Source organism: Anolis carolinensis, unplaced genomic scaffold (genome assembly GCF_035594765.1).
Source record: "Anolis carolinensis isolate JA03-04 unplaced genomic scaffold, rAnoCar3.1.pri scaffold_9, whole genome shotgun sequence".
Taxonomy (NCBI): Eukaryota; Metazoa; Chordata; class Lepidosauria; order Squamata; family Dactyloidae; genus Anolis; species Anolis carolinensis.
Window position 1 is genome coordinate 5,332,382 of NW_026943820.1, and position 13,514 is coordinate 5,345,895.

Sequence of the window (13,514 nt, forward strand, 5' to 3'; positions counted from 1 at the left end):
GAGACCCATTGCCGCCCCATGGTTTGGTGCCATCCAGACAAAGCCAGAAAGGTCCGGTTTGGCGGTTTGGCCTGGGTCGCAGGAAGAATAAACAGCCCTTCCTTCCAATAAATCTTTGTTGTCGGACTGGCTTCGACCCAGTAGGGAGGGGCAGCCCTTGGAAATAGGACTTCGGAAAAGCCTATTTCCCTTTCTACAGAGCCCAGATTCTGTAATTGGTCTCTCATCCAAGTCCTAACCAGGGCTGACCCTGCTTAGCTTCCATAATCCAACAAGTTCTGGGCCAGTTGGAAATAACTTCAAGTCCATTTGCCCTTGTGCCGCCCTTGTGCTGTGGTTGCGTGTCAAGGCCTTGGAAGGAGGGATGAAAGAACGGCCCGAGGGCTTTTTCCTTTCAGAGATAACAGGAGGAAAGGTAGTATTAGTTGTTATATATTTATTTACAGAAGACTTTCCCCTCCCCTTTCAAAGTCCCAAAATCTAACTGGATCTGGCCCAGTTGGAAATACAGCAGTCTCTCGCTTATCCAAGCTCCGCTTATCCAAGGTTCTATTATCCAACACAGTTTGCCTTTTAGCACTCAATGTTTTTGTAGTCAATTTTCCAATAAATTGCAAAATTTTGGCGTTAAATTCATAAATACAGTAATTATTACATAACGTTATTGTGTACTGAACTGCTTTTTCTATCCATTTGTTGTAAAGCATCATGTTTTGGTGCTTAATTTGTAAAATCATAACATAATTTGATGTTGAATAGGCTTTTCCTTAATCCCTCCTTATTATCCAACATTTTCGCTTATCCAATGTTCCGCCGGCCTGTTTATGTTGGATAAGTGAGACTCTACTGTAACTTGAAGGCACAGAACTCGCAACAATAAAAACCCATGAGATGTTTTGAGGGGCAGAGGTATTTCGATGGTGAAATATATTCTGAACAAAACCAAATTTTCTGCAGGGAAAAACGAGGTGTGCTTGTGTTTCTTTTGCTTGTGCAAAGGGCTTTCAAAGTCAAAAGAAAAGCCTGGCTGTAGCTCTCTGTGGAAAACGCAAGCAGTAGCCTTTCTCCAGGAAGATGGAGACGTGGGCCCTTTTGACAGTCCTTTGGAGAGCCATTTCCGTTTGCAATTTGCTGGCGTCTTTGCTCAGCAAATACAGCTATCAAAACATTGTTATCATAGCTGCCAGCTCCTTTTGCCCTTGTGCTGCAGTTGCGTGTCAAGGCGTGGGAAGGAGGGACTTTTTACTTTTAGAGGTAATAAGAGGAAAGGTAATACAAGAGGAGGAGAAAGGGAGACAAACTGCCTTCCAGAAGTGTATCTGATCCCAGAATTTGAACCATAAAGGCCCTATGCTCTGCAAATGAAGGCTTTTCTCTGGTAGAAGCACCTTCCTTGGAGACTTTTAATCAAAACTTGGATGGCCATCTGTTGGGGGTGCTTTGATTGTGCTTTTCCAGCATGGATGGAGGGGGTTGCAGAGTTTTCCAACTCTATGATTCAATGCTTCCAGCAGGTCTATGTGGTATTGTTTTATGGATTGATGTGAATTATGTTTTCCTTTGATATTGATGGACAGTAGAGTCTCACTTATCCAGCATAAATGGGCCGAGATTAAGGATAATAATGATAATAAGGAGGGATTAAGAAAAAGCCTATTAAATGTCAAATTACATTATGATTTTAGAAATTAAGCACCAAAATATCATGTTTTACAACAAATCAACAGAAAAAGCAGTTCAATACACGGTCACTTTTGTAGTAATTACTGTATTTACGAATTTAGCACCAAAAGATCACAATGTATTGAAAACATTGACTTAAAAAACATTGGCTACTAACAAATTGACCACAAATCAAGATAGATTGGCATAAAATGAACTTGCAGTAACATTTTCATAAATGTTACTGCAACATAAATGGGCCAGGATTGAGGATAATATTGATAATAAGGAGGGATTAAGAAAAAGCCTATTAAATGTCAAATTGCATTATGATTTTAGAAATTAAGCACCAAAATATCATGTTTTACAACAAATCGACAGAAAAAGCAGTTCAATACACGGTAACTTTGTGTAGTAATTACTGTATTTACAAATTTAGCACCAAAAGATCACAATGTATTGACAACATTGACTAAAAAAAATTGGCTACTAACAAATTGACCACAAATCAAAATAGATTGGCATAAAATGAATTTGCAGTAACATTTTCAGAAATTACGTAAATCCCTAAAAAATTCAATCCTTGCTGCCTAGAGAAACAGCTGTGGATCCGGGCAGGAGGCAAACTGTTGGATAATCCAGAACGTTGGATAAGCGAATGTTGAATAAGTGAGACTCTACTGTATCTGTATTTATTGCACTGTATGTATTGTTACAGTACGAGTGCTTTGCAAGTCCCTTCTGGGAGATGGTGGCAAGGCAGAAATAAAATTTTATTCAAGTTTTATTATTAACTAGGTTGTACCCAACCTCAAGCTACGAGACCTGCGTGACAAATAATATTACTTTTATTAGTTATTATATATTTATTTATAGAAGACTTTCTCCCCATTTAAGTGACTCAAGAGCAGTGGTAAAGACAATACAATACACATTTTTAATCCAAAAGACTATAAACGTTAAATTGAATTAAGCCTAGCACTATTTGAAAAATACTTAACAGCATCAAAAGCGATCTGAAATGCATAAAACACCATACAATATCCCGTGACTTGGTCTTAAAAAAGGGTTTCTTCTTTAAAAGCCTGCTTGAATAAAAATATGTAATTATCCTGCTACTATTTTGACTTTTTGGGGGCCTGAAAGTGACAGAGCTGCTTATCCTCCCTACCGGAGTTTCACCAAGAAGACAAGAGAGTGCAGGGGAAAAGGCTGGTTTATTCGGAAGCTCTCCACGGCTATTTGTCCAAGAAGCAGATGGCCTAACGGTTGGGCCTTCTGCCTTCCCCAAAGTCTCTCCGGTGCTCTCGCTCCCTTTGTATTTGCAGGGCAAGGACTGCCCTATTTGCCAACTAGGGCCCAACTCTTTGCAGGAAGACGAAGGCTACTTCTTCTTCCTCCTCTCTCAGGGTCACCAACCCAGTCCAGACGGTGCCACCCGGCTTCACCTCTTCTTGCCGCACCTCTTGCCGGACGCTGCATTGGGGTTCATGCGCCTGCGCCCGGCCCCTTGTGCCACGTCCCGGATCTGGAGGCTGGCGGCCCGGCTATAGACATCGTTCTCTGCAAACGGCGAGAGGCCTGCCAGGTAGTCCGGGGCCAAGGCGTCCGTCTTCTGCCTGGCCTTGCGGGAAGGGCGCTGCTGCGGGAAGCGCTGGTCCCAGGCCAAGTGCGGGTTGCTGCTGTGCTTCCCCCCTTGAGGTGCAGGGAGAGGATGCTACAGAGAAGGACAGGAGATAAAAATGCAATAATAAGAATTTTATTTTTAACCATCTCTCCTCGAGGCAAGTTACATATACTTGGGACACACTCCCTCCAGTCCACAGCCTAACCCAGGAACGGGCCAACTTTGGCCCTCCCTCCAGGTGTTTTGGACTTCAACTCCCACAATTCCTAACAGCTGGTCATTTCCATCCATCCATGTAAGTCAAAGTACGTATTATTTTGAAAAAAGGGGGCCAGGAAGCCATCATTCCACCATGTCTCCTGTGTTAATATAACAACATAATAATATATAATACTAATATTATGCTCTACTAATATATTGTATATACATATAATATGGATAATTATATTATAATGTAATACAATATAATAATAATACATTATTTTAGTTGTATATTATGTTACATGTAATATTACTAATAATATTGCAATATAGTGGTAAAGTACAATATAGTAATATATAATGCTAATATTGTGCTATGCTAATATTATATTATACGTACATATAACTTGTAAGCCATTCTGCGTATGCAGAGTGAGAAGGGTATAAATGTCGCAAATAAATAAGCAAGCATGTAATCTGTGTATGCATTTTCCAAGATGCCTCCCACATCTGAAGAGCCGTGTGACTCCCACCTCCGATGGATCTGGGCCAAACCTGGCACAACCCCACCTCCACAACCAACTATACATACTGCAAGGGTTTCAGTAGGGATTAGCAGAGAATAATGAGAGCTGTAATCCACCCACATATAGATGACTGATAAAAGATGGTGGGAGTTGTAGTTCACCCACATCCGGAGATCACTAACTGCCAACAACAAGACTTGGCACACAGACCCACCATGACCAACTTTTAAATACTGATGGAGTTTGGGGGACAATGAAATGGGACATTGAGAACGGTAATCCACACACATTCAAGCACCAATGTGTTGCGTACAACTGGAGAGCCAAATGTATTTATAACATGACCTTTTTAAACATCCAAAACCAAAATAATGATTATTCCTAATACAAAATACTTAACCCTGGCATCACCTGAGCTAGTTATCCACCTATGGAAGTGAGGCGGAGAAGGGAGGAAGCAGCCAGGCACATATGCCAGTATTTTATTTTTTAAAACCAGGCTGTATATTTGCCAAAGAATGCTGGTTCAAGGGGAGTTCTGTGCGGGGCTCTGGAAAAGCAGTGGCTGGTGGAAGAAATAGTTTGGATCAACCAACAACCATTTTGACAGGTTGTCATTTTAGGAGTGAGAAAGAAACACTGGTCTTACCTGTTATATGCTGATTTCCAGTAGATAAAAGGCTAATGCTCTGTGTATTGCTTCCCTCCCATAATATGCAAGACTCCAGGTCTTTCTCTGCTGGGAAACGGTTGCCTAAAGGGGTTCTCTGTCAGCCTATGCAGCACCCAATTACAAGAGAATCCTCCAATGAAGAGAATGGTTGTTTTGCTAAAGGGGCCTTCCATTCCCTTATGAAGCTCTAGGCAGCGCCTGACTGGCCAAACTGGTTTTGCATGAGGAAATACAGTGGCAGTGATAGGTCTGGACATAGCAACAAAGGGGAGACCTTTATCTCTATATGCATAATGGTGCAACAGTGGTAAACAGGCCGCTCACCCTTAGTCCGCGCGGGTTCAGAACCTTTGGGTTCCGGGAGAAATGCAAGTGGAGGCTGCCGTCGTCGGCCACGGACACTGCCACCTTCTTGAGGGTCTTGTTGCCACAATGTGGGCAGAAGAGCCGTGTCATGTCTGAGGTTGTCCTTAGGGAAACAAAGGGAGGTCGGGTCAGACGGAGATCAGAGGCAGATTCCGAAGCCCCCTTGGGTCCCATTCTGGGAGGAGGGCGGCACACAATGAACCCATCGATAACAAACTGGACGCATTTGCTAGCCCCTTTGAAATGTATTTCCAGGATGCGCACTGCTGAAGATGGACTTCTGAAAGCAAAGGCAAAAGCCCTTTGAAAAAACTTAAGCAAAAAACCCATCTTAAGTTGGAAAGCGACTTGTAAACCGGCAATGCCAACATTAACTCAATTGTTATACAGTAGAGTCTCACTTATCCAAGCTAAACGGGCCGGCCGAAGCTTGGATAAGCAAATATGTTGGATAATAAGGAGAGATTAAGGCAGGGGTCCCCAAACTTTTAAAACAGAGGGCCAGTTCACGATTCTTTGGCGTTGGAAGGCCGGACTATAGTTGGCCACCGAGCAATAATAATAATAATAACAACAACAACAATAATAAAAAAGAGGGTTGGAAGAGACCCCTTGGGCCATTTAGTCCAACCGCCTTCTGCCTTTGGGCACCAAAAGCACAAGCAAAGCACCCCTGACAGATGGCCACCCAGCGTCAATGTTAACAACAACAACAACAACAACAATAATAATAATAATAATAATAATGGTTGTAAGAGAAGAAGAGACCCCTTGGGTCATTTAGCCCAACCCCCTTCTGCCCTTGTGCCGTGGGGGCCGGATAAATAGCTTCGATGGGCCACATCTGGCCCCCGGGCCTTAGTTTGGGGACCCCTGGATTAAGGAAAAGCCTATTAAACATCAAATTAGATTATGATTTTACAAATTAAGCACCAAAACACTAAGCACCAAAACACAACAAATTTGACAGAAAAAGTAGTTCAATACGCAGTAATGTTACGTTGTAATTACTGTATTTACGAATTTAGCACCAAATATCATGATACATTGAAAACATTGACTACAAAAATGGCTTGGATAAGCGAGGCTTGGATAAGTGAGACTCTACTGTATTTAAGAATATTAAGCATAACTGTTAGATAAAGCAGGTTGTTTCTGACTGTATCGTTTTTTACTTCATGCAGTGAGCTACTCTAGGCCCCATATTGTGAGAAACCCATGGAAATAAAGATAACAGAGAATAATAATGAAACAGCATGTCGGAAAAAATACAAAGGTGGGAGCCTACTTGAAGCATCCATGGCAGCGCAGGACGTAGCTCCTGGCCTGGCGGATGAGGAGTCCGTCCACTGCCAGGACATGCAAACCCATCTGCAGCAGGACGTTCTGCAAAAGACAGTGAGTGGACAGGGAATCAGATATGGAACCTGGCCATCAAACCCCCGGCTTGTTGTGTCCTCAGAATAATGCCATAGAATCTGAGAGTTGGAAGGGACCTCCAAAGGCCATCCAGGCCAACCCCCTTCTGCCAGGAAGGAATACACAATCCAAACCATTCTGACGGACTATTTGCCCTCTTGATTCAAAGCCTCCAGAGCACGAATGAAGCTCTACCAGACTCCCAGGCAGTCTATATCCCACTAGAGTTGGGACCCCCAAAGGCCAAGCACATTCTGCTATGTAGGAACACACAATCAAAGCACTCCCAACAGATGGCCACCCAGCCTCGGGTAGAAACCTTCCACTGGACTCTTAGGCAGCAGATTCCTCTGCCCATCAGGAGCTTCTTCCTAACGTTTAGGTGGAATATCTTGTCCTGCCATTTAAATCCAAAGGGCCACTCAGTCCAACCCCCTTCTGCCATATAGACACAATCCAATCGCTCCTCAGGGAAATCAGGCAAGCCCCCACCATGGTAGCATTCAGAAAGAGCTTGAAAACCTGGCTCTTCACTCAGGCCTTCGGATAAAGATTGCTCATCCCCATAACAATCCTGTATCTGTGACCATTCTTGTACCAGTTTGTACTTTTTACCTTTGTCAACTTGATATAGACACAGGGACTACTCCCATCCCAATTGGCACTTCCAAGAATTTACAGCACTTTATCAGTCACCTCGTGTTTACAATATTTATAAGTTGCACCTTACCCAGTCTACTTTTACAACCTCTCCGTTTTAATCCATGTTTTTATTAGTTTTTGTCATTTGTTTTTATTGGCTAATGTTTAAATTTTATATAATTGTGCATGTTTTTTTGTCTATTGTTGTGTTTTATATTGCTATTGTTTTTATTCGGGGTTGGCCCCATGTAAGCCGCCCTGAGTCCCCTTTGGGGAGATAGAGACGTGGTATAAAAATAAAGTTATTATTATCCAAGCTCTCCCTACAAATGGCCTGCCAGCCTCTGATTAAATATCTCCAGAGAAGCGACTCCACCAGACTCCTTGGCAGCATATTTCACTAGCCTTTACCATCAAGAAGTTCTTCCTAATGTTTACTTGGAATCTCATTTCCTGCCATTTGAATCCATGGCTTTATTGTGTCTCCAGAGCAGCAGACAAGAAGCTTGGACACTTCTCCTCAATGGGACCTCTTTTCCAGTATTTAAACCTGGGTCTCGTGGCCCCTTCTCTCAGCCTCCTGCTCTCCATGCCGCTTCACAGAAGGGTTAATGATTTCCAGACTTTTGACCATTTCAGTCACTGTTCCCTGGGTAGCTGACCCAAATCCAGGAAAGGCCAAGATTTGGGTCAGGTCCTTGGTGCCCACGTGCTCTGGCCTCCCTTTCCGCCTCCCCAAAGAGAGTGGATGCTCCACCTGCGAGGACAGAGGCTTCCTAAGGGCGGCTCCCAGGCCACTTGCCTGCATGGCGAAGTCGGTGGTCAGGCAGCCCACTTTCACTCCGACCGGCTCAGCCCCTTGACCCAGCTCTTGCTGGATCTGCCTGATGTTATTAGGTGTGATCCAGCCTTCCTCATCTTCATCACTCTCCTCCTCTTCCTCCTCCTCGCTCTCCTGGCCCTTGGGGTCTTCGGGCCCCACACAGACGGCGTCCGCATCCTGGCAGAGACAGAGAGCCAACTCAGGGAGGAGTCCATGGCAGAGCATGAACTGGGGAGCAGCCTCAAAGTTTGCCTCCTCACCAGTAAGGCTTGCAGGTCTTCCTCTATACTGGGCAGGGGGTTCCTCCAGAACAGGAAGGAGCCAAACTCAGAGGCTTCGGGGCCAACGGTCTCTGCCTGCTCTTGTCTTTCTCGCGTCGAAGGCTCCTTTTCACCTCCAAAGTGCTTAGTCTTTAAAAAAGAAAATAATGCCTTATTTTTGATTGCACATTGGCAAAAGTGGTAACTGCTTTTAGAAAAATAAATGAACACAATAAACAAGCCCAACGCTGCTGATGCTGTCATCTCCGTCTTCCATACAAGGCAACTTTTTCTTCTGAATCATGCTTTGCCTCTCCATAAAAACAAGGGCAAAGCTTTCAGGGAAGAAAGAAGGGCAGCTAAGGTTTGGAAGGGAGTTACCTTGGAAGGGAGGTGGAATCCGGCCACATGGACAAGGGCCTCGGGGTGATGCTTTGTAGAGCTGACCCTCACCTGCAAAGGTTCAAAGGAAGGATAATAATAATAGTTTTTATTTCTTGCCCTCCTCTTATCATGGCTTGAGGTGGGCTACAACAAATTCTCCCAAAAACTTTCTTTGAAATACACACATTAAAATATATTTCCATAAAATACATATTAAAATACACAAATCAAAGATTAAACATAAGATGAAAGTTTAAAATTTGTCATTAAAGTTGTCTGGGTAGGCATGGATGAGGCTTTCCCCCAGAAAATTCTCAAAAGAAGCTTCATTATAGAATATTTTATTTTACATCATGCTTAAGGCAATATTTACTTATTCTCCTTAAAGTCATTTATAAAAGGTAGACATTTGTGCAAGACCATGTATAACATCTCATCATTGGAATCCTAGATTCTAGGTGCCTTTGTGCTTTTATAATAATACTACAGTAGAGTCTCACTTATCCAACATAAACGGGCCGGTAGAATGTTGGATAAGCGAATATGTTGGATAATAAGGAGGCATTAAGGAAAAGCCTATTAAACATCAAATTAGGTTATGATTTTATAAATTAAGCACCAAAGCATCATGTTATACTACAAATTTGACAGAAAAAGTAGTTCAATACGCAGTAATGCTATGTAGTAATTACTGTATTTATGGATTTAGCACCAAAATATCACGATATATTGAAAACATTGACTACAAAAATGCGTTGGATAATCCAGAATGTTGGATAAGCGAGTGTTGGATAAGTGAGACTCTACTGTATTTATAACTCCAAGATGCCAATCTATCGATTATCCGCAAAAACATTATAAAAGATATCATGTCAGGAGGCCTTTAGGGTAAGACAATGTATAGTATCTCATCAATGAAATCCCTGATCCTAACTTCCTTTTAGAACAGAATAGAATAGCTGTATTGTCAATGTGCTATTAAACAACGAAATTAAATGCCTTCCCCAGCAACACCAGAAAACAACACACCCATCCTTTTTCAAATGTCACTGGCAAACCAAAGAGATGTACCCTGAAATTCAGAACTTTTAATAATAATAATAATAATAATAATAATAATAATAATAATAATAATAGCTCAAGGTGGAGTACAACACAGTTAAAACACAATACTATTAAAATACATATAACATTATCATTTGCAACAAGAGTAAATTACATTTGGAGGCATCTAAAAAAGCAGACTAACGGGAGTATAATTATGTATTTTGCACATTGAGGAGGCAAAGATAGACATGCCTGCCGTTCCCACCTTCTGCTCAGGTTCCGTCTTCAGGTGAGCAACACCAACATTCTCGGCTTCCAGCTGGTAAGTCAAAGCAAGGACTTTTAAGTCTGTGGCTGAAAGGCTGGGATAGTCGCCCGTCTTCTTGGAAAACTCCGTCACTAAAAAAAAGGGAGAGAAAAGGGCATTCTGTCATTGAATCTATATGCAGAACATCAGTTTGAATGCCCCATGCTTTCCGAAGAAAAGGCTAAGAAAGAAGAGTAGAGGCTAACAATGCTTGCTCAGGGACATGGTCCCATCCCTCTGTTCTGGGAATTATTTATCAAAATAAGTATTTATGATTTGGGCTACAACGCAGAAGATTGTAACAGAAAACACACAACCAAAGCTGTGTCCAATAAAACCAAGGTAGCAGAAAATGCAGCATACAGAACATGCCAAGGCCAAAAAGGAACTTTCAGAGACCTGGGATCTTATATAAGGAAGTTATGGCTGCCCCAAATAAGAAAGATTTCTGAATGACTGAGGCTTTTGGAGAGCTCTCATCCATAAGTCTGCCAAGAATCCAAACAGGTGGCTTCAAATAATGTATAAATGCACATGGAACAATAAAAAAGAAAGATCAACTTTAAAATGGCTGAAGCACAAAGTTATGGCAAGGAAGCCCAAAGCACCAAGTGAAAAGGCAGAAGCATCCTTTTCTTCTTCCTTCTGGCCTCATTCCAGTCTCCCCACCTCTCTTCATGAAGCCAAACAGATCAGGAATAAAAACCACAGAAAATCAACTCACCCAAAGTTCCTCAAAGTGGACAGAAAGAGCACGAGGCACAAAAGCTTCTCCCTTGAAGCCCTAAAGCCCCGCTCTCTTGCTCTAGCCCTGCCTCTGGTACAGGCTCTTAACTCAAAACACCACTTGTATGTCAAAGTGAAATCCAGGCTGAGCGATGGCTCTTAAGTTGGGACACTCTTCCACTGTATAAGGCTTGTATTCAAACCCTCTGGAGGCGGATGACAATCAAGGAGCAAAAGCAGTGCGTCTGCAAGTGAGGCTCACCCAGGCGGATGTATTCGGGGAAGGGCTGTTTGAAGTGGAGCTGATAAGGAAGAACCGCCAGGCGCCGCTTGGTCTCCTTGTCCCGGATCTCGGCCACCACCTCCCGCACTGTGTAGACACTCTGGCCAAAGTCCTGCAGAAAGAGGGGGGGGGGGGTCAGGGGGGCACAGTCAAGGAAGGAGCCTCCATCAGACTCCAAGGCAGAGAGTTCCACTGCTGAACTACTCTTCTTATGGTCAGAAAGCACTTCCTCATGTTCATGTAGAATCTATAGAAGTACAGTGTCTAAATCAGCCCTGAGCCAACATCAGTTTTCCCTCCAGGTGTTTTGGACATCAACTCAACAATTCCTATCAGAATCGTGAGAGTTGAAGTCCAAAACACATGGAGGGAAGGCCAAAGCTGGCCCAGGCCTGGTGTTGATATATCAGAAGTAAAAATAAGGAGTGCGTATTATCGGTCAAAGCTGATAAGCACTCCTGACCATTATCGCATCTTCCTGGGCTGACATTTGGGCTTAAGCAGCTGAGGGGAGAAAATAAAAGGGCCCGAGGTCAGGAATTGTGGGAGTTGAAGTCCAAAACCCCTGAAGGGCTGAAGTTTGCCCATGCCTGATATATATATATATATATATATAATGTATAATATTTTATAAATATATAGTATATCATATATACATATAATATTGATTATACTATTATAATGGAATACAATATTATACTAGTAATAATTCAATATAATAATATTAATTATATATTATATATTAAATGTAATATTACTAATCATATTACCATATAATGATACTAGCTGTGCCTGGCCACGCGTTGCTGTGGCGAAGTATGGTGGTATGGGAAATAAAGTATTGAGGAATTGGTGGTAGTTAAGATAAAGGGTAAAGGTTTTCCCCTGACATTAAGTCCAATTGTGTCTGACTCTGGGGGTTGGTGCTCATCTTCATTTCTAAGCCGAAGAGCCGGCGTTGTCTGTAGACACCTCCAAGGTCATGTGGCCATTGGCATGACTGCATGGAGCGCCGTTACCTTCCCGCTGGAGCAGTACCTATTCATCTACTCTCATTTGTGAGGCCTAACTCTGCCTGTCCCGTGGGCTGAGTGGGTTGCTAGGAGACCAAGTGAGTGGAGCTTAGCCTTCTAACTGGCAGCAATTGGATAAAAACAATTATTCCTCTCCCTCTAATTAGGACTTTATTTTTCTTTTCTTTTTGTTGTATGAACGTAGAGGCATGGATGAGGGGTTGTGCTGCCAAGTTTAGTGTTTCTGGGATGTGTAGTTTTGTTGTTTTGTCCTAGGCCGAAATTTCATTACCCTTTTATATACAGTAGAGTCTCACTTATCCAACGTAAACGGGCCAGCAGAATGTTGGATAAGCGAATATGTTGGATAATAAGGAGAGATTAAGAAAAAGCTTATTAAACATCAAATTAGGTTATGATTTTACAAATTGAGCACCAAAACATCATGTTATACAACAAATTTTAAAGAAAAGGTAGTTCAATATGCAGTAATGTTTTGTTGTAATTACTGTATTTATGAATTTAGTACCAAAATATCACGATGTATTGAAAACATTGACTACAAAAATGCGTTGGATAATCCAGAACGTTGGATAAGCGAGTGTTGGATAAGTGAGACTCTACTGTATAGAGAGAGAGATTTATATATATAGATAGCACAATATAGTAATTTAATGCTTATATTGTGCTATTCTAAAAATATATTTTATATACATTTGATTTGTAAGCCGATCTGAGTCCCCTTCAGGGTGAGAAGAGCGGGATATAAATGTAGTAAATAATAAATAAATAAATGAATAATAAACACCCCCTAAGGCTCCCTCATCCCCTCCTGCGAGAGATTCATGGCTTCCAGGCCTCTGGCGCTCTTGGAGGCCCTTCTCTGGACGCTTCACAACGTAGAGCCCGGCTCGGGGCCTGCGAGGCTCACCTGGAGCGGGGCTCCCTTCAGAAAGGCCCCGGCGTCGGCCACAACGTGTTCCACCGGCGCCATCTTGCTCTCCTTCCCCGCGCAAGGCAGGCTGGGAAACGTAGTCCGCCCCTGATTGGTCCGCTTTAGCCTCTCCCGAACCGGAAGTACGATTGGTCCCCTCACGGAGCTTTTGCCACAGAGAGGGGGGAGGGTCATGTGATTCCTCGGCTGTCTGTCACATGACCCACGACTTACAGGAGGCGGAAGTGGGAAGAGGAAGGAGCCCAGCCGCCGCCGGTAAGAGGAAGAGCCTGCTGCCCGTTAGTATTGTTGTTGTTTGTGTTGCTGCTACGAGGCTTAGAGGACGTCCCCTTTGGGTACGAGGCCTTCTTGGTGTTGGGAGCTGAGACGGGTCGGCCTTGGATGGGGCTTGGAGGGGAGACCGGCGGGAAACGTCAGAGGAAGGAAAAAGGGCCTTATCGGGCTACACTTCCCAGTATGGCCTACTAGGGGATTCTGGGCGTTGTAGTCCGATAGGAAGACCCTTCCTCAAACCCAGAAGGCCTTCTTCTGACTTTGACACAGGCCTGGGCCAACTTGGGCCCTCCCTCCAGGTGTTTTGGACTCCAACTCCCACCATT

The 13,514-nt window shown here is 43.1% G+C and overlaps 2 protein-coding genes across 5 annotated transcripts in view; one reads left to right on the plus strand and one right to left on the minus strand.

Annotated features, from left to right (window-relative positions):
• Window positions 1-2,492: 2,492 nt before the first annotated feature.
• Window positions 2,493-13,046, minus strand: nob1 (NIN1 (RPN12) binding protein 1 homolog). The gene is made up of 9 exons (XM_008122079.3): window positions 12,892-13,046; window positions 10,927-11,059; window positions 9,897-10,030; window positions 8,582-8,653; window positions 8,201-8,350; window positions 7,920-8,117; window positions 6,345-6,442; window positions 5,015-5,159; window positions 2,493-3,379 (listed from the first exon to the last, which is right to left on the minus strand). Exons 1-9 carry the CDS (start codon window positions 12,952-12,954, stop codon window positions 3,107-3,109), a joined length of 1,266 nt encoding a protein of 421 aa, XP_008120286.3. The 5' UTR covers window positions 12,955-13,046; the 3' UTR covers window positions 2,493-3,106.
• The window catches only part of wwp2 (WW domain containing E3 ubiquitin protein ligase 2), a 40,465-nt gene continuing 39,988 nt past the window's right edge, over window positions 13,038-13,514 (plus strand). For 2 of the 4 annotated variants that reach the window (XM_008122075.3, XM_008122076.3), the window contains exon 1: window positions 13,098-13,250. In XM_008122075.3, the coding sequence (XP_008120282.2) occupies window positions 13,113-13,250 (138 nt within the window). In that variant the 5' untranslated portion in view covers window positions 13,098-13,112. Of the gene's footprint in view, window positions 13,251-13,514 lie in introns of all 4 variants that reach the window. The other 2 variants (XM_008122078.3, XM_008122077.3) reach the window with 2 other exon arrangements.

What these genes read in the sequence shown, in the direction of transcription:
- nob1 (XM_008122079.3), bottom strand. Translation starts at nt 12,954, where the DNA reads ATGGCGCCGGTGGAACACGTTGTGGCCGACGCCGGGGCCTTTCTGAAG. An exon ending in AAGACCTGCAAGCCTTACTG is followed by an intron (nt 8,118 to 8,200) that starts GTGAGGAGGCAA and finishes TGTCTCTGCCAG; the next exon opens with GATGCGGACGCCGTCTGTGT. An exon ending in CCACCGACTTCGCCATGCAG is followed by an intron (nt 6,443 to 7,919) that starts GCAAGTGGCCTG and finishes TGTCTTTTGCAG; the next exon opens with AACGTCCTGCTGCAGATGGG.